A 20,838-nucleotide genomic window follows, 5' to 3' on the forward strand; every position below is an offset into this window, starting at 1 on the left:
TTTAGCAGGAAGCTTTATTTTCTTAAGTTTTTAATTTTAATTCCTGTATAGTTAACATGCAGTGCTGTATCTGTTTCAGGGGCACACTACAATGAGCCAACAATTCTAAAGGTGCTCGTCATGGTAAGTGTCCTCTAAATCCCCATCACCTATCCTGCGCCCCCTCTCCGGTGACCATCAGTGTGTTCTCTATAGTTAATAAACAGGAAGTTTGAAATTTCCAGGTGAAAGGAAATTTCTGTTGTTTTTGTTTGTAAACTACAGTTTATTGCCTTTTAGTTAGATAAATGTTTCCTTTGTGTTCTAACAGATGATGAGTTTGAGAATGTGCCAGGGCACATAAAAGAACGTGCATTCTTTATAGAGTATAGAGTTCAATATGTGTCTATATGATTAAATGCATAGAAATAAATGTGTAACAAGAATCAGAACATCTCCTCTGAAGAAAATTCTTCAATACTACTGAGCAACACAAAAGTAAACATGAACAAATGGAAAAACATCCCCCTGTTCTCAGATAGGAAAACTCCACATCGTGTTTCTCCACAGTTTAAGCCATAAATTCAATGCTATCTAGCTATTTAACGGAATGAAACACTTCACCATGAAGAGTCACAGGAAAACAAACAACGGAGAAGGGGAAACTATCAGTGTCGCGGTAAAACGCGCTACAGAGCCTCCACAATTAAAGGAGCATGGCGGTGGCACTTATAGACAACAGATGACAGAGTAACAAGCCTGGAACACACATGGAAGTAATCTACGCCAAAGGTGGCATCTTGAGCCACTGAGGTAAAGACAGGCTTTTGGTCTACATGCTGCTGAAGTGAGCATAAGATAGGTTTTATTGAAAAATAAATTTTTATTGAAAAATTTTTATTGAAAAATAAAACCCATCTTATGCTGGGATGACTGGGTAGAAAAATAATGTTGGGATGACTAGCATTGAAAAACAAAACCTATCTTATGCTGGGCTGACGGGGTAGAACTCCTCTGTAAACCAGGTGCAGGGTAGGACTCAAAGACCTGAGGGAATCAATGAAAAAACTGCCAAATGTGACCAGGTAAAAGTAAATTTTGCAGAATTTTTTTTTTTTAAACCATAAAAGAAAACTGACAAGTGAGAGCATTTGCAGCATATACAAGAGAAAGTGTAAAGAACTTTTCCAGACAGAAAGACCAAAAAAAATCCCAAAGGAAATGACAGGAACAGGTAACTCATTAAAAAAAGACAAAAATATCCCTCAAACATAATGAAAAAACCACACACACATAGGCCTTTCAACCCAGCAACCTCTTTCTGATGACCACTCCCCCACCCTACCACCCCCCCGACACCGGCGAAGACCCACACCCAGCAATAAGGAACTGCACATGATTAGGGTATTCACTGCAACATCACTTATGACTGGACCATCCTGGAAACAACCTAAGTGACTGTTCACAGGACAGCAGCTAAACAAACTATGGTCCAGCCACACGGTGGAGTTCCACACAGCTCTAAGAGAATGAGGAAGATCTCTATGAACTGATACGGAGCAATTTCCAAAACATACCATTAAGTTTAAAAAAAAAGAAAGAAAAAGAAACACAAAAGCATATCTTCATACAAGAAAGACGAGGTTATAAGAACAAACATGAACTTGCTCACTTGAAATGAAAACATGCAGAAGGGACAAAGTAAGCAGCAAAGCGATCAATTACAAGTACCTATAGCAGGTGGGTGGGAAAGAGGTGGGGCATGGGAGCATGGCAAGAGAGTTGACAACTACATGTCTGTCCACAGCCCTGATCCTCAGAAGCACAGTCATGGTCCACACACCTTCACATACCCAAAACTTAACAAAAGTCCACACCAACCAGAAGGAGCTAGAAGTGGAACGTGAAGTCCAACAGGTGAGCCTAACTCCATTACAAACGGATAACACAGTCACACATAAGGAAGTGTGAAAAAACAGAACTGACCTAAGCTTCATTGGAAAATGCTATTTTGTTGATGTATTTCAAGACCAAAGACAAAAATTTAGTCAATACCTCTGTTTCTCACAGGGACTAGGGTTACAAATTCTGAAACCATGTGTATTCTTGAAGAAAATAAAAATATTGTATCTTAACAACTGGAACAGGATTTTTCACTGTTGAAGAAAATAAGTTGCAAAAAGAGGCACAGTAAGATGAATCTTGTGGTGTTCGACTACAAGCTTGCCTTCCTTCTCTGCTCTTAGCCACCCGAGAATACAAGACTCTGTCAGCAGTGTGCAAACTACAAGAGGGATCTCACCAGAACGCTGTACTCCAATCCCAGACGTCCAGCATCCAGAACTGTGAGAAATAAATTTCTGTTGTTTACAAATCACGCACTCTATGGTATTTTGTTACAGGAACGTGAATGGAATAGGACATTAGTGAAATTGAAAAGTTCAGTTGTATCATGCTAATGTTAATATCCTGGTTCTGATAGCCATTCTACACTTACGTCAGATGTTAACACTGAGGAAGACTAGGGGAAACACAGTTCTTACTATAAGGGCCTATTTAGCCAGAGTGATTCCATCGGGTTAAAGAGTGATTTTGTTGTTTATACAGTAGAACTTAAACTGTCCCTGCCTCCTTTCTCCCCAGGGGACTTACTTAAAAACAAGTCCCAGAAACCAGTCCCAGGTAACAAAGCCCAAATACAAGGGTGGGTCAGGCCAGGTGGAGACATCCAATCAGTGGGGGGATGCATACTGTCTCCCTAGCTACCATGGGCCCTGCCCTTTGGGCGGCCTTTTGGGTGCCAGCTCTAACCAAGATGATAGACTAGTTCAAATATCTACTATAGGGTAAACTGTAATTCAATTGGTCACTTATGTGTGACCTAGCATGACTGTGCAGCTTTCTCTGTGTGTTTTACAATCTCACTGGCCACCTGTGTGTGGCCAGGCCCAACCACATGGCCTTTGCCTTTAAAAGCTCATCTGTAAGGCAGAGAGAGGTCGCCTCTTCGTAAGAGACGGCCCTGGCCGGTCAGTTTGATTCTTGATTCTTGGCGTGAAATAAAGTTTTGCTTGACCTTCGCTTTTTATCAGTCTCGCTCCTTTGATCACTGACCCATTATTGGGGGACCCAACACTTACAACTTTTCTGTGTGTCTACGAGTAGCTCCAGATAAAAGAATTTTTAAGGGACCCAGAAGTACTCAAGAGCAGAGAAAGTGCATTGTTCAGGTGGGTGCTCCCAGCACCTCAGAGTCCTTCCCCAACTAGCAGCTCAATGACCTGTTAAATGATGAAAGAGCCAATAAATAAAATGATTGTCAAGTCACGGTGTCTAAAGAAGTACTAAGCACGTACAGACAAAACAACAAAAATGTTGAAGGTCGAAGTTACTTCAAATGTAAAAACAACAGTTGATTAAAGCCAGGAAATGATCTTGGAACTGCAAAACTAAAAGTTCCGAGGCATCATGAAGCTCCCCGGGGAAGTCTCGGGAGCTGAAGGCCCTGTGTCAATGCTAAGAATGGCTGGAAAACTGTAAAAGATGTAATTAGTCTGTACCAATCCCTACACGTATGATCTTAAATGCCCATAACAAAGCAAAGAGATCAATTTCAGAATGAAAACGGGGAGATCAGAGGCTCTGCAGAGCCAGTTCAGGGCTTCTTGGTCCAGAGGGCTGCCAGAAAATTCCCTCTAAAACAAATTCTCAGCTAAGATGATGGCTTGTCACCTGACCTGAGGATGTTGTGGATGTTGTGGGTTTTTTCCTAAGTGATTCCTTGTAGAAGCAGATAATCAGAAAGCAGAGAAACAGCCCTCAAGTCATTGAGACACTTCTGATACTTGGGAATTCTATGTTACAGGTGCTCAGTAAAGCCAAAAATGCTGCCAGGTCACATGATCATGGTCCAATCACAAAGCAATCTCTCTAGATCCCTTCTTTGATCATCCATAAAACATGATCCTTAGGGTGAAAAAAGTAACACAACAAACAAATTGCAAGCAGTGATTTTTATTTAACGTAATAAAACTTACCTGCTCGTTGTCAGAGCAGGTTTACCTGCTCATTCTTAGAGCACCTGGAGACATCTCCTCAAGCTAAACTCTTCCTCCCATACCTGAAGTACCCAATCAACTCAGCCAAGAGGCAACAGAAAAATAAAATAAATCTGAGTAATGTACCATCGATAACTCGGTACAGAACTACATTTAATTTCACTTTTTCTTTTCTGCCTTTTATGCTCTACGTACCACTTCAGATTCAATGACGGTAAGCACTACTCATGCTACACTGAGTAGTAGGCATTCTGAGAGATTTTTTCACGCCCCTTCTCTTAGGGGATGCAGAACCAGAAGATGTGTGGTTCAGGGTTCTGTCACTTCAAAATATGGCTCTGAGTAAGTCTGTCAAAAGGATGGCTCAAAAGTTAACAAACTTGATTTGATCACAAAATTATATGGCAGAGCCCAGATTGAAACTAAAGTCCTCTCATTCCAGGGCACCTGGGTGGCTCAGTCGGTTAAGTGTTCGAAGTCTTGGTTTCAGCTCAGGTCATGATCTCAGCGTCGTGAGATGGAGCCCCATATCGGGCTCCACACCGGGCAGGGAGTCTGCTAGAGACCCCCTCCCACTTCCTCTTTCTCTACACCTCCTCCCACTATGTGCTCATGTTCTCTCTCTCTCTCAAATAAAGAAATCTTAAACAACAACGAAAAATCTGAAGTCTTCTCATTTCGATCTGTGTTTTTTTCTATTTCATCAGCATGGGCCAAAAACACATACCAAGGAGTAAAGAACACTCAAAAATATTCTTGAAAGATACAAACTTTACTGTAAGGCTACAGATAAACATAATGAAGAAATCAAACAGCAGCAGAACATAAGCCTGAAAGGCAAGGATGAGGGACAGCCAAGGCAAGAATCTAAAAACGGCAGGCAAGCAGTAATGCTGATCTCAACACAGGTTTCTGTGACCAATGGACCCACAGACTCCTCTGAAAGTGACTTTTAGTTTGGACAGGGAAATACTATAATCTCCACACAGAACAGGCTGTCGAGGCATTCTGCCTTCTGTCTGATTCATCAGGGCCAGAGGACAAAGAGCTGCCCTCCCTTGTAACACAACTCTAGCACCAGCTTCAAAGAGAATGTCTACAGCGGTTTCCTCCTGAGGGAGCGCAATGGCAGGAGCCCCCGCAGGTTGACTGCGCCCCATGAACCCACACACTGAGCACTCTGATCTTTGACAAGAAGGGTGCTCAGCACTAACACCATCAGCCTTTCTTTTTCTTATTTCTCCTCCACGTTTTCCACCATGTTCATTTGATCCTCTTTCATGTGCCTATGGACTATGTTATTTGTCTCTTTCAAAACTGATTTTATTTTTGGCAGAACTGCTTTATAGCTATAAAGAAAAAATTCTTTGTGGTAAAAAACTTTGTGGAAGAAAAGTTAAAAAACTTTGTGGAAGAAAAGTTAAAGATTGGGGCACTGGGTGGCTCAGTCAATTGGGTGTCCAACTCTTGATTTCAGCTTGGGTAGTGGACTTGGGGTCAGGGGGTCAAGCCCACATCATGCTCTCCCTCCCCCTCTCTCCCTGCTCCCTGCTGCCCCTCCCTACCACTGGCACTCTCTCGCAAATAAATGAATAAATAAAATCTTTTTTTTTTTTTTAAAGATTTTATTTATTAATTTCACAGAGAGAAATCACAAGTAGACGGAGAGGCAGCCAGAGAGAGAGAGGGAAGCAGGCTCCCTGCTGTGCAGGGAGCCCGATGCGGGACTCGATCCCAGGACCCTGCGATCATGACCTGAGCCGAAGGCAGTGGCTTAACCCACTGAGCCACCCAGGCGCCCCTAAATAAAATCTTTTTAAAAAGTAAAGGTTAATTCACTACCACCGCCTGCCATATTTTAAAATTAAAGTATTCTAGGGGCACCTGGGTGGCTCAGCTGGTTAAGCATCTGAATTCATCTCAGGTTATAGTCTCAGGGGCCGAGGTCATGTCAGGCTCCATGCTCAGTGGGGAGTCTGTGTGCCCCTCTGCCCCTCCCTCCAGCTCCACACTCTGTCTCAAATAAAACCTTAAAAACTAAATAAATTAATCACTAAATTAAATCAAATCAAAGTAATCTAGTTTTGGTAAAGAGAAAAGAAACAAAGAGAGACTTGGGGTTGAGGGGGGCACCATTCAATGCTGCTTTTATGGGAGATGATCTCAGAGCAAGCACTCTAAAACTGAGAACCAGGCAAGATTCCTAAGTAATGGTAAGAACCATACATATGAGCTCAGATGCAGACAAATGTTAATACGTGTGCAAGTATTTACTGAGCACCTACTGGGCCAGTTCAATAATTATGTGACCACTATCATCTCTTATCTTTGGGGGGAAAAAAATCCCTGTCAGGTCACCCAAAGAGCTAACAAATCAAATTTAAGATGACAGCTATAATGAAACCACCTCATGGCCACTTCAAAGAAAATACCACAGGAAGGGACACCTGGGTGGCTCATTCATTAAGCATCTGCCTTAGGCTCAGGTCATGATCCCAGTGTCCTGGGATCAAGCCCCATAACAGGCTTCCAGCTCAGCGGGGAGCCTGCTTCTCTCTCTCTCCAGCTCCCCCATGCTTGTGTTCCCTCTTGCTATCTCTCTCTGTCATAAATAAATAAAATCTTAAATAAATTTTTTTTAAGAATCTTAAAAAAAAAAGAAAGAAAGAAAGAAAGAAAAAGGAAATTAAAAAAAGGAAGAAAGGACTCATCCATAAGGGTTCTAGTCACATCCACAGTGAAAACAAGACAGAGAATTACCATCAGCACGCTAGCCCTTCGGTCGCCAGGGAAGGGGCAATGACCACGCGGTGAAACATCTCCAGAAAGTGTCTGATTATAAACTAGCTAAATCACTTGGTCCAGTTGGAATTATGTGGGACAACTGGTTCCTCTAAAAAGGGTAAAACAGGGGCTCCCAGGTGGCTAAGCCAGTTAAGTGCCTGACTTCAGCTCAGGTCATGATCTCAGGATAGAGGTGCACACAGGGCTGCTCCCTGCTCAGTGGGGAGTCTACTTGTCCCTCTCCCTTTGCCCCTTCCCCTGCTCATGCTTTCTTTATCTCTGTCTCTCTCTCGAGTAGGTAAATAAAATCGTTAAAAAAAATTTTTTTTTCTAATAGAAAGGGTAAAATAGTATAAAATGACTCCACGAATCTGAAGAGCCACTAATAGTTAAATATATTCATTTTAAGCAAATACATCAAAACATGTTAAATAACCAGAGTTATGTCTCACATACTTATTTGTTTTAACTTCCACTCTACATTGCTTAAAATCATGAACCTCAACCAATGAAACAAAACAGAAACAGGAGGGGGAAAGCATATAGCAAGTTAGGAAAGAATGCTAGGATCAAGACACTTGTCTTCACAAACAATTTAATGGCTCCATCCATCCATCCATCCATCCTTCCATTAACTTGCTTTGTTCAGCATTTAAGTTTAATACTGGAAAGTCACTGCTAGTGGGAATTTTGGAAGACATTTATAAAACACCACAGGAATTCTCTATATTTATCTGGAAGTCCTGTAAGAGGCCAAATCTAACCACACACACCCCTTCCCATAGAGCAGGGATTGGCCCATGGCCATTTTTATACAGCCCAGAACCAACAATAGTTTTTATATTTTAAATGGCTAAAGAGGGGCGCCTGGGTGGCTAAGTCCATTAAGCGGCTGCCTTCGGCTCAGGTTATGATCCCAGGGTCCTGGGATAGAGACCCCCATCAGGCTCCTTGCTCTGCAGGGAGCCTGCTTCTCCCTCTGCCTCTGCCTGCCACTCTGCCTGCCTGTACTCTCTATCTCTAATAAATAAATAAAAATTTTTTTAAAAGCCTAAAGAAAGAAATTTTTTAAAAGGTGGGGGGAGGTAGTATCTCCTGACATGTGGAAATTAAATGAAATTCAAAATTTAGTGTCCATAAGTAAAGTTTTATGCATAGGTGACCTCATTTATTTACACGTTTCCTCTGACGTCTGTGCTACAGTGGCTGAGCAGAGCGGCTACACAATGGGGACCATATGAAAGAGGACCTGGCCCAAATCATCTACCCAAACCTGCCCTAAAAGTTACTACTAATCTGCCTTGAAATAACTGGCTTTAGCTCGGTAGCTTTACAGAAGAGACTCCAGATGGTTTTACTGAATACCATATGAGTAATAGAGAAACTATTTTATCTCATTATAGTTAAGCTAAAAGCAAGCAAATCCCCATGACTTTTTTTTCCAACTATATTCTTTAAAAAAGAAAAGTAGTCTTCCACCACTTTGTTCTTTCTGATTGGAAAAGAGTTATATGAATATTACTTGTTTTACTTCCCCTACTACTTAAGAAGCCCAAAGTCTTCCACTTACATACAAAATAAACCAGAATATAGATCTCAGTGTTCTTTTCCTGAAAAGGACAGAAAATACCATAAAGTTCAAAAGCAGTGGCTTATAGCCACTTTTTCACGTAATTGCCTAATCCTAACATGTAATACTACCTCCTTATTCAGAATAAAATCTTCAATATATTCTCCCTAACTCAAAGCCTTTTGGTAGGAAATTTTTCATACATACAAAACATCAGAAGAATAGGTCCACTCCTATAAAACTTGCCTAGACTCCCAAGTACATGTTGCCATACTTGGGTCACCCATTTCTCTATCTTTTCTAGTAGAAGTTAACTGATTCTTTAAAAAATAATCTGCAGACCATCATTACACTCCATCCTAAATACTTTAGCAACCAGTGGCAGGATACTAGTTTTCAACACCAGCATACTAACAAGGAAACAGAGTACAAAACTACAGAGAAGGTATAAAAAAAAACTTTTATAAGTTGTTTTCCCCCACTCAGATGAATGAAAATACAGGTAACCTCTCAAATGCCAATAATCCACAAAGTTAACCCTGGCGCGTGAGCTTACTGAGACCGTAAGAGTAGCCTGGTTAATATCCTGATTATCGAAAGTGATTAGGATAGCTTAGAATCTCTACCTCCCGTGCTCGAGGACTGCTCCTTTGCAGGAAAGACCATGGCTCTGGCACTTACCTAAGGGCAGCAGCATGGTATGTGTCAACGTAATCAGAAATGAAGAGCTCTCGGTTCTTAATAACTGGGTCTGTAATGACAAGTTCTCTTCCAGAGTCTGTCAAAATAATTAATTAAGAAGATATTAAAATTGAGCCTCCAAAAACAATTAGGAAAATTTTTGCAAAATCTTTCTTTCAGGTTCACCTGCCACTACACAAAGTACAATAAATAACCAGGTCTGGTTAGGAGGAATAATAACAGGAACAAAGGATCCTGTTGGGTATGTTTTACATACTTTACTAAGTCCCCACACTTTGCTGAAATGCATTAAGCAATTAATGAAAAAAAGTGGGGGGAAGGGAGAAAAAACAACCATCACATTTTAACAAACTTTTAAACTATGGAACTATTTAGTGATCCTTCCATTTTAATTTCTTATTGCTATATATTCCAGGATGGAGTGAAATCCCACTGTTTCTGTTGAAAAAAATAACCAAGTTACTACTTTTAATTAGGAACCATAATTTAACTGTTTTAACAGGAATTTTTATAGTTTCAAAGAAGGAAAAAACTAGTGAGTTATAAAAGAACTTCACTTTGGGGGCTCCTGAGTGGCTCAGTCAGTTAAGCATCTGCCTTTGGCTCAGATCATGATCCCAGGGTCTGGGATAAAGCTCTGCATCTGGGTCCCTGCTCAGTGGGAGGCCTGCTTCTCTCTCCCTCTGCCATTCCTCCTCCTTGTGTTCTCTCGCTCTCTATTTCTCAAATAAATTAATAAATCTTTGAAAAAGTTAAAAAAAAAAAAAACCTGAACATCATTCTTCAAAACGGTGTTTGATTACTGCTTTGTTGACTCAAAACCTATCACCAAAAGCAGTGTGGAAAAGTACAGACACAAGGGCCAACCAAGCTGGATCCCAGCCTGGCTGGGACCACTTAGAAGACGTGTCACCTGGCAAGTCCTTGAGCATCTCTACCTTGCTTTCCTCACCTGAAAGTGGGCAGTGAGTGACAAACTCTAACTCACTTTGATTAATGGGTAACAAATGTGTATCAGCTAACATGAAGCCCAGCACTGCTCAGAAGAATCAATAAAAATGCACAATTATACATCTGAACAAATGCAATACACATTTTATATGCATATCTCATGTGCCAATAAAATTATTAGGTAGAAACTACAATGCCAGAGGAAGAGAAAATAAAAGATGCTCCGAACTACCTTCCTGATTATTCTGAAAGTCAAGATGCAAACTAAATTCCAAACCACTCAGAAAAGCCATGCTTTCAAAACTGAAGTTCACAGCCCTGAATGCAGAAGTGCAATCACACAGATTATTGAAAAGGAAAAAAGAAATAAAATGTAACCTTCATGTTTGAAGTATTATTATCTCATCATCAGGGGAGAAAAAGCAACTTAAAAAATGAAATTACTGTTACTTCCAAAAGAGACCTCTCTCCACTCCAAGTTTAAGGGGAAGATGTTATTGGCACATCTCTGTGGTTGTTTGTTTTTTTCTTTAATGCAAAATAATGAAAGAACTCAGCAAAAGTAAATAAATAAATATTCCAGTAATGTCCTCAGTTGTGAAAAGCTTTTTCAGAGACAATTTTTCATAGTGGTTATCTCCATTTAGTGAATGTCTTTAGAAACAGCCTTGTCCAAAGCTAAGAAAATGTAAAATCAAACTAGGACTTATTTACCATTTTCATTATGCCGATCCTGAACCAAATGCTGGTACACAGAATCTGGAACTTCAGACTGGCGGTAGTACCATTTGACGTTCATGAGTAGATGGTCCCTCTTACTCTGAAAAGGAAAATCTAACAGCATTAGGAACAGGATTCCGGGTGCCCAGAGGTATACACCATACCCATGATCAAAAGCCCCTGTAAACAGGTGGAGAGGCAGAGAGGGAGAACTCACAATTACCACCAGGACCACAAAAATACATAAGTCAATGAAGAAGTCAAAGGTGTTTTTAACCCCAGCCAGAGCACCCTCTAATCCTGTCGCTCAAAACACTTATTCCAAGAAACCAAAGGAAACCAAACATGAACCTATACATCTCCTGAGTTTGATTAACTAATTCATTCAATATTGTGTTATTTAGCATTAACTATACAAAACTACATGAACACATCCTTCTATCTGAATTCTTAATCATTTTGCTAAAAATTTGTAAATTTTGTCAGCACAGTGTCCAGGCCATTTAAAGGGCAATAAATTAGAAAAAACTTACCCTGCAAGGCGTGGCACAAAGTTGTCTCTCCAAGGTGTCCCAATCTCCCACACTGAACTACATCCCCCTCCCCGGTTCGGCCACCTGACTTGCAGGAACTGCTATGCAGCCAACTAACACATCAACTGTGGGCCGTGGTAAAGGTACCAGCAGTCCATGGAGCAGGGACCCTATCTTATTTATCTTTGAATTTCCAGAGAATGGATCAACTTGTCCATAAATATGTATGAATAATAGAGTTTTATGATGATCAGGGGCCCCTAAGAGTCTGTGGGACACTGAGCCATGTTATCCCCAAAAGTTAATTTTGTTCCTGGTTCATTCAAAGATTAAAGGAGGAAATAATGTCTACTTGAAGACTATGGGTCTACAGCCTGAGGGAGAATGTCTCTGTGCACCTGGTTGTGAAAGAGCTGAACACGGCAGTGTACTAAGGCTTCCCAAGGCCTCATAAAATAATTCATAACCCAGGTGAGGGCCTTAAGACACCTCCCCAAGGTGAATGCAGTATCATTCCTCTTAGCAGTGTCTACCTTCTCATCACAAGTCAGAGGTGAGTCAGAAATGAAACAGAACTAAAATTCACGACACATCTCAGGTTTATGAAGGAGATGACCAAGTCTAAAATATGTCAAAGGAGTCTTCTTTAATAAAGTAAGATGCTTTCTGCTTAAATGAGAGGTATGTATATGGTCTTTACTAAAAGGCCAGAAAGGCTTCCCCCAAAAAACCAACAAAAACCTTCACTAAAATATTTAAGCCATTTAAGCTACTAGAAACAAAGAACCGCCAAAAGTCCTGATGAACTCCCATGTGAAGAAGTGCTAATCTACAGCGAGTTATCACCAACACCAGGGTTCATACTTTATAATTAACTGTGTCAAGCACACAGGCCTACAGAAACAGGGCATCACTACTGGTTTGAATAAAACAGACTGTACACAAAGAATAAACCTACTTAATGGGTACATGCTAGTTTGTATCCACTTTGCTCCGTTCTATTCTATGCTGTTTATACTAAAGGTGGGAAACGAGGATGAATCAGTGTTACATAAAAAGAATAAAAGTTCCATGCCAAGACTTTACACACAAGAGTAATTACTCCCTGCAGAGGATTATGAAGGAGATAACATCCAACCTGGGGTGGGGGGCGAGAGATGGGAAAGATTCCAACAGATTCTTTCTAGGCAAAGGAGACCTGAAGAAGACACAAAGCTGGAGTAAAGAGGGAGGAAGCACAAGACATCCCCACAGTCCGTGTGCATGCGGGACAGGAAAGTGTTCTGCATGGTACAGAGCAGAGTTAGTGGGTTTTCCTCTGGACAAGTGGGGCTCTCGATCTCTACTGCTGACCAAATACACAGGCCGTGAGGGACAACACACCAGCTCATGAGAAAGCAGCTAAAAGACTAGCTTCCCTCCAAGGCAGAGTGATAAACAGCGCCGCCAGGATGAGGCAAACCAGGGGGAGGGGCGGAAGCTGTCTGGAGGTCAAAGAATAAACTGGCCAAAGTTAATGCGCTGTCCTACATGAGGTTCTCACCTTCAGCATTGCTAACATTTGGTCCAGATGAGTCTATCGTGGGGGCCTACCCTGTGCACTGCTGGATGCTTTGCAGCATTCCTGGCCTCTGACCACTAAATGCTAGGGCACCCCTCCCTCACTGAGACAACCAAAGAAATGTCTCCACACATAGTCAAATGTTCCCTGAGGGGAAAAAATTACTCCCCTCCCCCGACCCCAGTTGAAAGCCAATGGTCTAACAGTTTAGTTTCCTCTTTAAGGAAAGCTGAACCAGAATGGTGAGAATAAAACCTGGTTCAAGTACTACCAGAAGAGAACATGGAATGTAGGTAAGAGCCCGGTGAAGTCTGCCAAAAGTTGGATTTGAACCCCCTCTTCACCACCTCCTAGATACAGGATGGGAGGCATGTTAATAAGATATTCTGAGACTCCCCTTTTCTGTAAAACGGGAATACTGAAACCTACCTAACAGATGACTGGAAGAAGAAAGATGGAAAAGGGAACAGAACTGAGTAGGCACTCAATTTTCTGTTAGTAGGTGACCATAACCGGTGCTTCACAGAAAAATGTCAAGAACTTTGCTGAGAATCACAAGAGTTATTTCTAATGAGAACAGGAGATGACAGGGATCTGCAGTCCCTTAACTACTAATGGACGCCTCAATGCTCGCAGTAATGAACGACTTAACAAGGCTCAAAGGAGTTCAGATCTACCAGCAGTCTTAGCAACCATGTTCTGAAATCTATATTTCTTTAACATACCTAAGATGTCTGAAAACCTGAGGGACAACAGAAATAAGCTTTAAAACGTACCTTAATTAGCAGCCAGCAATTCTGGCTACCCTTTGAGGTTTAATACCTATGTTAACTTCCGACCCTCATAATGATCACACACATGCACAAAACTACTGCTCTGGTTATCTGTGCCTAGATTCGTAACTCCTAATACCAGAGGCAGTTAACACAGTTGAAAGCCTATTGGCTATCTTAATGCAGTACTACCTAATCACCAGAGAGCGGCAGCATTGCACTAAAAAAAAAAAGCCTCCAGACTCTTAATTCCTAATACAACAGAACAAAAGGTAGATTCAAAGTAAACAAAAGTTTTGAACAAACGTTAAGTAGCTGTACCAGATATAAGCTTCTTAAACAGGCCTGTAAGTTAAAGATTAAACATCTATAAAAGGAAGTAGTGTGCTGTTTCAGAGAGTACTAGACTAAAATTAAATAATCTAGCCTTCTAGTCCTGTCTGTAATCACTAGTCAGCTGGGGAAAACCTTAGTAGAGTCTCCTGGCCATCTGACAAATGAAGGGGAGAACTTTATTTCTAGGATCACATTTCATTTTATATGCTTGTATCTAGATTTCTTCCCCAGACAAAACCAGTAGATAAAGTGGGGTTGGGAAGAGCCCCTCCTGTTTTCTCTACATCAACATAATGGCATCAGCTAACATCACCATCCTAAAGAGGTTTGACAAATAATTAAAATGCCATCTTTCCCCAGAGCCGCTGGGCAGTGAAGAGCAGCAAAAGGGAAGAGAGCAGCGCACCCGCCACTACCAGTCAACGCTCCCAAGCTGCCTCAGAAACAGATGCTACCCAGTATTAACCACAGGGTATCTCCGAGTTCTTCCCGCTATTCATTAGACAAAGACGGCTGCTCAGAACCACAGAAAACCAAAAATAAAAGTTAGCTTAGAGATCATCTGATTTAGCCCAAACCACCTAAGTATGAATCAAGGTTTTGCAAGTTGATTTGGGCAGATGACTTCTCCAAGTCTCACTTCTCTCCAACATAAAATGAGGGGAAGTAACAGCTGCTACCACACGTAGTCGTGAGGGTTAAGTAAATGAACATGAGTAGAATGAACTGGCTCTCAATAAAGTGCTCGCTATCACTACCATTGTTTTGCCAATGCAGACAGGAATGAAGCTACACAAGGTTTACTTAAATATTTTGCTTTTCCACAGATTGAAATTGAAGCTGGTAAGAGCAACATAAAAATAAATCACGTAGCAAAGGGAGGGGGGAGAATCTCCACTTCTGCAACAATCTGGGCAGCAGATCAAGCATTTTTAACAAACAGGCCTCATTACCAACTAGTGATGAACTGTACAATTTCATAAAGGTCAAAGCGGTTATAAATGATACATTTTAACAGAATGTTGGATGAAGAGGGAAGTGGTGAGAAGCTTCACCTGTGAAGGCACCCTGGGGTATATTTCTGGGTACAGAGAAGAGGCCACGGAGAAGTAAATAATTTCCCACCATTTTGTCTTAGAGAGAGAGCTCTAACTGACTGACCGATTGTACAGGGAGCAGGAAGCACCAGCTCTAAGAAAAAACACCACACTTAGGAACGTGTCCAATGTGCTGTACAGTAAGGTTTCCCAGGATGACTGTGTAAACAAGGAGAGCAGCTGATTCTGGATTAAATTAATGGATTCTTCCCCATCATTGGCCTGGATTTCTCTGAAAAAAGGGACGTTATGTAAATCCAAGGAAATAATTTAACTGAGGACAAAACCCACCCCTACTTGGGTTTAGAAAAGCCTAATGTAGGGTGCCTGGGAACAGAATAGGAGGTTTTGTAGAGCCAATGAATATCAGACAATGGGTTGAAAAGTAATGCACTAAAAAGTCAGAACTGAAATTAAACATTCAGGATGAGGTAACTGACAAAGGTAGACCAGGAGAAACAGGAAGCTGCTTGTTTGCAGGGACTGGTTCATTTTATCAGCAGCACAGAATGTGACCATCCCAAATAAACATTAAGATCTAAGGTCAAGAAGTAAATTTCCCTTCCTAGAGATCTTTCATGATTATTAATAAAGTACTTCCATTGATTAAATAGCCAATCTGAATCTTTCTAGGACCAGTCTTGATATCACCTGAAAAAATATTTTAATTCAATATTTTTTTAAAAAATGAAGTATGGGGGGGTGTGGTCATACATGACCAACAGGACAAATGCATAGATTGTTTTATACAATATGAAGGAGGACCCCAATGCAGGATGGGAACAACAATAATTTTAAATTCACCTGCATTATATAGGAAAGACTTTCTTTATCCCATCAATCACCTATCAGCTCCTGGTAGATATCATCTGGGCTCCGAAAGCCCTCCAAACAAGTCCCACTATGTCTCCACCATTATCAAATATGACAGAGGATCAGGCCAAAGACAACAAAACAAGATATAAAGATGGATACCATCACATTAAAAACTTGGCAAACTCAAAACAATCTGCTAGAGGTAATAATTGGGGAACTTCCTTCAAAAAAAATTGTTTTTTAAAGATTTTAATTATTTATTTGACAGAAATCACAAGTAGGCAGAGAATCAGGGAGGGGGGAGAGGGGGGAGCAGGCTCCCTGCCAAGCAGAGAGCCCAATGCGGGGCTTGATCCCAGGACCCTGGGATCATGACCTAATCTGAAGGCAGAGGCTTAACCTACTGAGACACCCAGGCGCCCCTTCCTTCAAATTTTTAACTGCTCAGTTCTTGAGAGCTTGCATTTCGAATAATGGAAAATCTAGATTCAGAGTCAGATGAAATCAGACCAAAATTCTTATTTTCAAAAGCCAAAATAGCGAATCAAGTTTTTTCCAGAAACTTGGGGAAAAGAAGTTTATTTGTATAATAGATGGTTTAAGAAAATACCTTTTGAAGAAACTTTTCATGCATTTCCACAATGTGGTGATAAGGTTGAGTTATATGAAGGGCACCTGGGTGGCTCAGTCGTTAAGAATCTGCCTTAGGCTCAGGTGATGACCCGGGTGTCCTGGGACAAGAGTCCTGCACGGGGCTCCCAGCTAAGCAGGAAGCCTGCTTCTCCCTTGCCCCCTCTCTCTTTCTCCCTGTCACTCTCAAATACATAAAGTCTTTTTTTAAAAAGTTATATGAATATTAAAGGTTTACTGTATATTTCAGATATATCTACACAAACTGAAGGGGTGTTAGGACACCAAGCTGGGGCGGAGGGGGATGCAGTCATGACCCGCCAGAGACAAAATATCCGCTTTTTCAGTGTTCCACACATTCAGTTTAAAGGGGGGGCGGGGGACAATTAAAAAGAATAATAATAATATAGTAACAATAATAATGAAGTTGAAAGTGGTATTCCAATCCTGCTGGATCCACCTTCACCTGCAAAGACATGCTTATTGGGAAGACTGCCCTCAAAAGACCTTGGGGACACAGTCTTACTGGCTCCAATATTTCTGACTCTGAGGGAAGGGAGAAGGGGCAGACAATGTGGTCAGGGCCTACTATTTATTGGCATTTCCAAATGGACATAACCTGGGACTACAAAGGAGTCTACTCAGAACTAGCATAATGAAAACTCTCTTTAAAGATAAATAGAGGTAGGGCACCTGGGTGGCTCAGTGAGTTAAGGCCTCTGCCTTCGGCTCAGGTCATGATCTCAGGGTCCTGGGATGGAGCCCCACATCGGGCTCTCTGCCCAGCGGGGAGCCTGCTTCCTCCTCTCTCTCTGCCTGCCTCTCTGCCTACTTGTGATCTCTGTCTGTCAAATAAATAAATAAAATCTTAAAAATAAATAAATAGAGGAAAGAAACCGAGAGACAGAACATATCCATTTGACTAAGGTGTGAACTGGCTGCAGGCACCAGAATCAAGGTTACAAGCTCATTTTCCAAACCACGGCACCTCACTCCAAAAGAATGTTTCAGGAGATAGCATCAGCATCTAGATCCTGTAAGAGGATTTAAACCACCTTGTATCAGATGAAATCAGGTGAAGCAAGCAGGTGGTTCTCTGGGAGTGAAGATGAATTTTACAGTGTTTACAACCGAGCTGTGCAAGTAACTGTTTACATATAAATCCCCAGAAAGATGATGCAACCAAAAGTGTACTGAAACCTATGCTCTAATGATCAGAAAGCATTTCTAAAAATCACTGTTTTTTTGATGATGTCTTATTTATTAAACTTCGGTCTTTAGGTTATTTTTACAGTTTTTTTTTTTTAAGATATTATTTATTTATTTGACACAAGTAGGCAGAGAGGCAGGTGGGGGCGGGGAGCAGGCTCCCCGCTGAGCAGAGAGCCCGATGCCGGACTCGATCCCAGGACTCTGGGATCTTGACCTGAGCCGAAGGCAGCGGCTTAACCCACTGAGCCACCCAAGTGCCCCTATTTTTACAGTTTAATCTGGACAAAAGTCAGTCGATATTTTGGTAGGACCAAAAAGGTACATGAAAATGAAATCATCTTCCACCTACTAACTATGGAATCCAAGTTTATTAAGGCATTTTCTGTCTATCTAGGATTACACTGTATAGAAACAATACAATTTTTGAGACAACAGATTCCTTTATTTGAAGTGGAGAGACCAAAACTGAGCACAGGTGCCACCTGGGAAGACTCCTACTTCTTGGCCTCCCTTGTAAGATAGCAGGCAGGGTTGGCAGGTGGTGTCCACTTTCCTTGTCTTCTTAGACTAAATAACAAGTTCATGTGATATACACATGAGTAAGCTACACTTAAAGGGAAACTCTGTACACTGGGAGAGATATACCAAACTACCAGGCATTCCTGTCATTTCCCACATGTATACATATATTATCGTGACAAATACTAAATGTCAGATTCAGGATTTAAAAGGTCTCAAGTGGGATGTCTGGGTGGCTCAAGTCGGTTAAGCCCCTGCCTTCAGCTCAGGTCATGATCCCAGGGTCCTGGGATCGAGTCCCACATCAGGCTCCTTGCTCAGCAGGGAGCCTGCTTCTCTGCCTCTGCCTGCCACTCTGCCTGATTGTGCGCACACGCGCTCACTCACTCTCTCTCACTCTCTCTCTCTCTGACAAATAAATAAAATCTTAAAAAAAATAAAAATAAATAAAAGGTCTCAAGTTTGGGTTGACAGGATCAAGTTAGGAAGATGAAATTTCACAGATATATTGTGACTTTATAGTTAAATCATCAACATCTACTGTCCAAAACAAAATAAATTCCTTACTAAAAACCAGTATTCTTTCTAGTAGCTATGGTTTTATCAGATAAATTTATAATCACAAATTTTCTATCTGGCTCCAAATATTTCCCCCACAATGGAGGAAAAAACAGCTATTCACAGGCAGCACTTTAAGAAACTGCCAAATTGCCTTTAATCCATACTAAATGGAATTAAACAATCTGGTGAATTTCTTTTTTAAAAAGTCAAGCTGATATAAAATTTGACATCTTTCCAATACTTTGGTTGTTCTCTGTTGATGGTTGTGACGGCAGCAGTGATGCTACTCACTTCTTCTACATGACCTAGCCAGGAAAGTTGGAGAGCTCTATCACAAACCAACAGTTTCAGATGGTGTAGTGGTGAAAAGGAAGTCATAGGAAGAGGGGTTAAAACCTGGGATTTTTATAGGTTTCCAAATTTCTCTGGAAGTTTCACAAATGAAACAAATGATCACTTTAATTTTTAAACAAAAATTACTAACATGATTAAAGGCACATCACACAGATTTTGTTATTAGAAACAGATGCTGAAATATCTTGAAAAGAGTTCACTGAGTCAACAAATGTTTTATAGAAGTGGTTCTCAAACTCATTAGACTACTCTCTTCAAAATTACTGAGGCATTCAAAGAACTTTTGTTTATGTGGACTATATCTTATCAATATTTACTATATTGGAAAATAAAAATTAAAATTTTTCAAGGTATTTTTTACTAAATCATTTAACAATAATAACCTAACTATATGTTAAAATTGGGGCGCCTGGGTGGCTCAGTCATTAAGTGTCTGCCTTCGGCTCAGGTCATAATTTCAGGGTCCTGGGATCGAGCCCCATGTTGGGCTCCCTACTCAGCAGGAAGCCTGCTTCTCCCTCTCACATTCCCCCCGCTTGTGCTTCCTCTCTTGCTCACTCTGTCAAATAAATAAAATCTTTTAAAAAAAAAATTAAAAATAACAGGGACACCTGGGTGGTTCAGTGGTTTAAGCCTCTGCCTTCAGCGCAGGTCATGATCCCAGGGTCCTGGGATTGAGCCCCACATTGGGCTCTTTGCTCAGGGGAGCCTGCCTCCCCCTGCCTCTCTGCCTACTTGTGATCTCTGTCTGTCAAATAAATAAATAAATAATCTTTTTTAAAACATTAAAAATAACAAAATTTTAAAACAAAATTTAGGAAACAAGTAATACATACATTTCTCTTTTTTTTTTTTTTTTTAAGATTTTTTTATTGTGGTTGCTGAGAAAATGTTGAATTTGGCAGGGAGAGCAGGAAGTACTGGAGGGTGGCTAGAAGAGGCTGCAGGTTAATAGCAGTAACTGGTCAGTGCTTTAAGAGGTTAATGGTAATGGCGTTCTGTAGGTAGGATTTTCTTTTTTTTAAAGATTTTACTTATTTATTTGACAGACAGAGATCACAAGTAGGCAGAGAGGCAGGCGGAGGGCGGGGGGTGGGGGGGGGAGCAGGCTCCCCGCTGAGCAGAGAGCCCCACGCAGGGCTCAATCCCAGGACTCTGGGATCATGACCCAAGCCGAAGGCAGAGGCTTAACCCACTGAGCCACCTAGGAGCCCCAATACATACATTTTCTTATGTATGGCTTAAGATAACAGATTCTCATATCAGATAGTTACATTCAATCTACTGAAATATTACACATCATTTAGCCCTTATAAAACTCCACTCTACACTCCTGAAAGGAGAATGAAAAAGGCAAATGATATCTTCGCATAATTATGCAAACAGTCTCACCCTGCCTGCCCATGGAGTAAATCTGAGAAGAGGTGCTCTCTGGAATGAAATGAACAAGCTATAGAAAGTCCCAGATGCCCTCGTTTTTGATGCTAGTAGTTTATACCATGGAAGTAAGTAATCATGCTCCCCAAACAGAACCATGAATGGAGATTTGAAAGCACGCATTCATTTAGAAGTAAGATACTTATTAAGAATAGGTGATTAGGGGAGGGGGTGTGTGTGCCTGGGTGGATCAGTGGGTTCAGAGTCTGCCTTCAGCTCAGTTCATAATCCCAGGGTCCTGGGAT

General features: G+C 41.1%; 1 protein-coding gene across 4 annotated transcripts in view; it reads right to left on the reverse strand.

The window, feature by feature from the left end:
* RERE (arginine-glutamic acid dipeptide repeats) overlaps positions 1 to 20,838 on the reverse strand; it is a 425,837-nt gene that overhangs the window by 163,322 nt on the left and 241,677 nt on the right. For all 4 annotated transcript variants that reach the window (XM_013064588.2, XM_004768623.3, XM_004768622.3 and 1 more), the window contains 2 exons: positions 10,759 to 10,864; positions 9,073 to 9,169 (listed from right to left, as the gene is read on the reverse strand). In XM_013064588.2, the coding sequence (XP_012920042.1) occupies positions 9,073 to 9,169; positions 10,759 to 10,864 (203 nt within the window). The remainder of the gene's footprint in view (positions 1 to 9,072; positions 9,170 to 10,758; positions 10,865 to 20,838) is intronic.

This window comes from Mustela putorius, unplaced genomic scaffold (assembly GCF_011764305.1).
Source record: "Mustela putorius furo isolate JIRA1106 unplaced genomic scaffold, ASM1176430v1.1 tig00003853_pilon_pilon_pilon, whole genome shotgun sequence".
Lineage (NCBI taxonomy): Eukaryota > Metazoa > Chordata > Mammalia > Carnivora > Mustelidae > Mustela > Mustela putorius.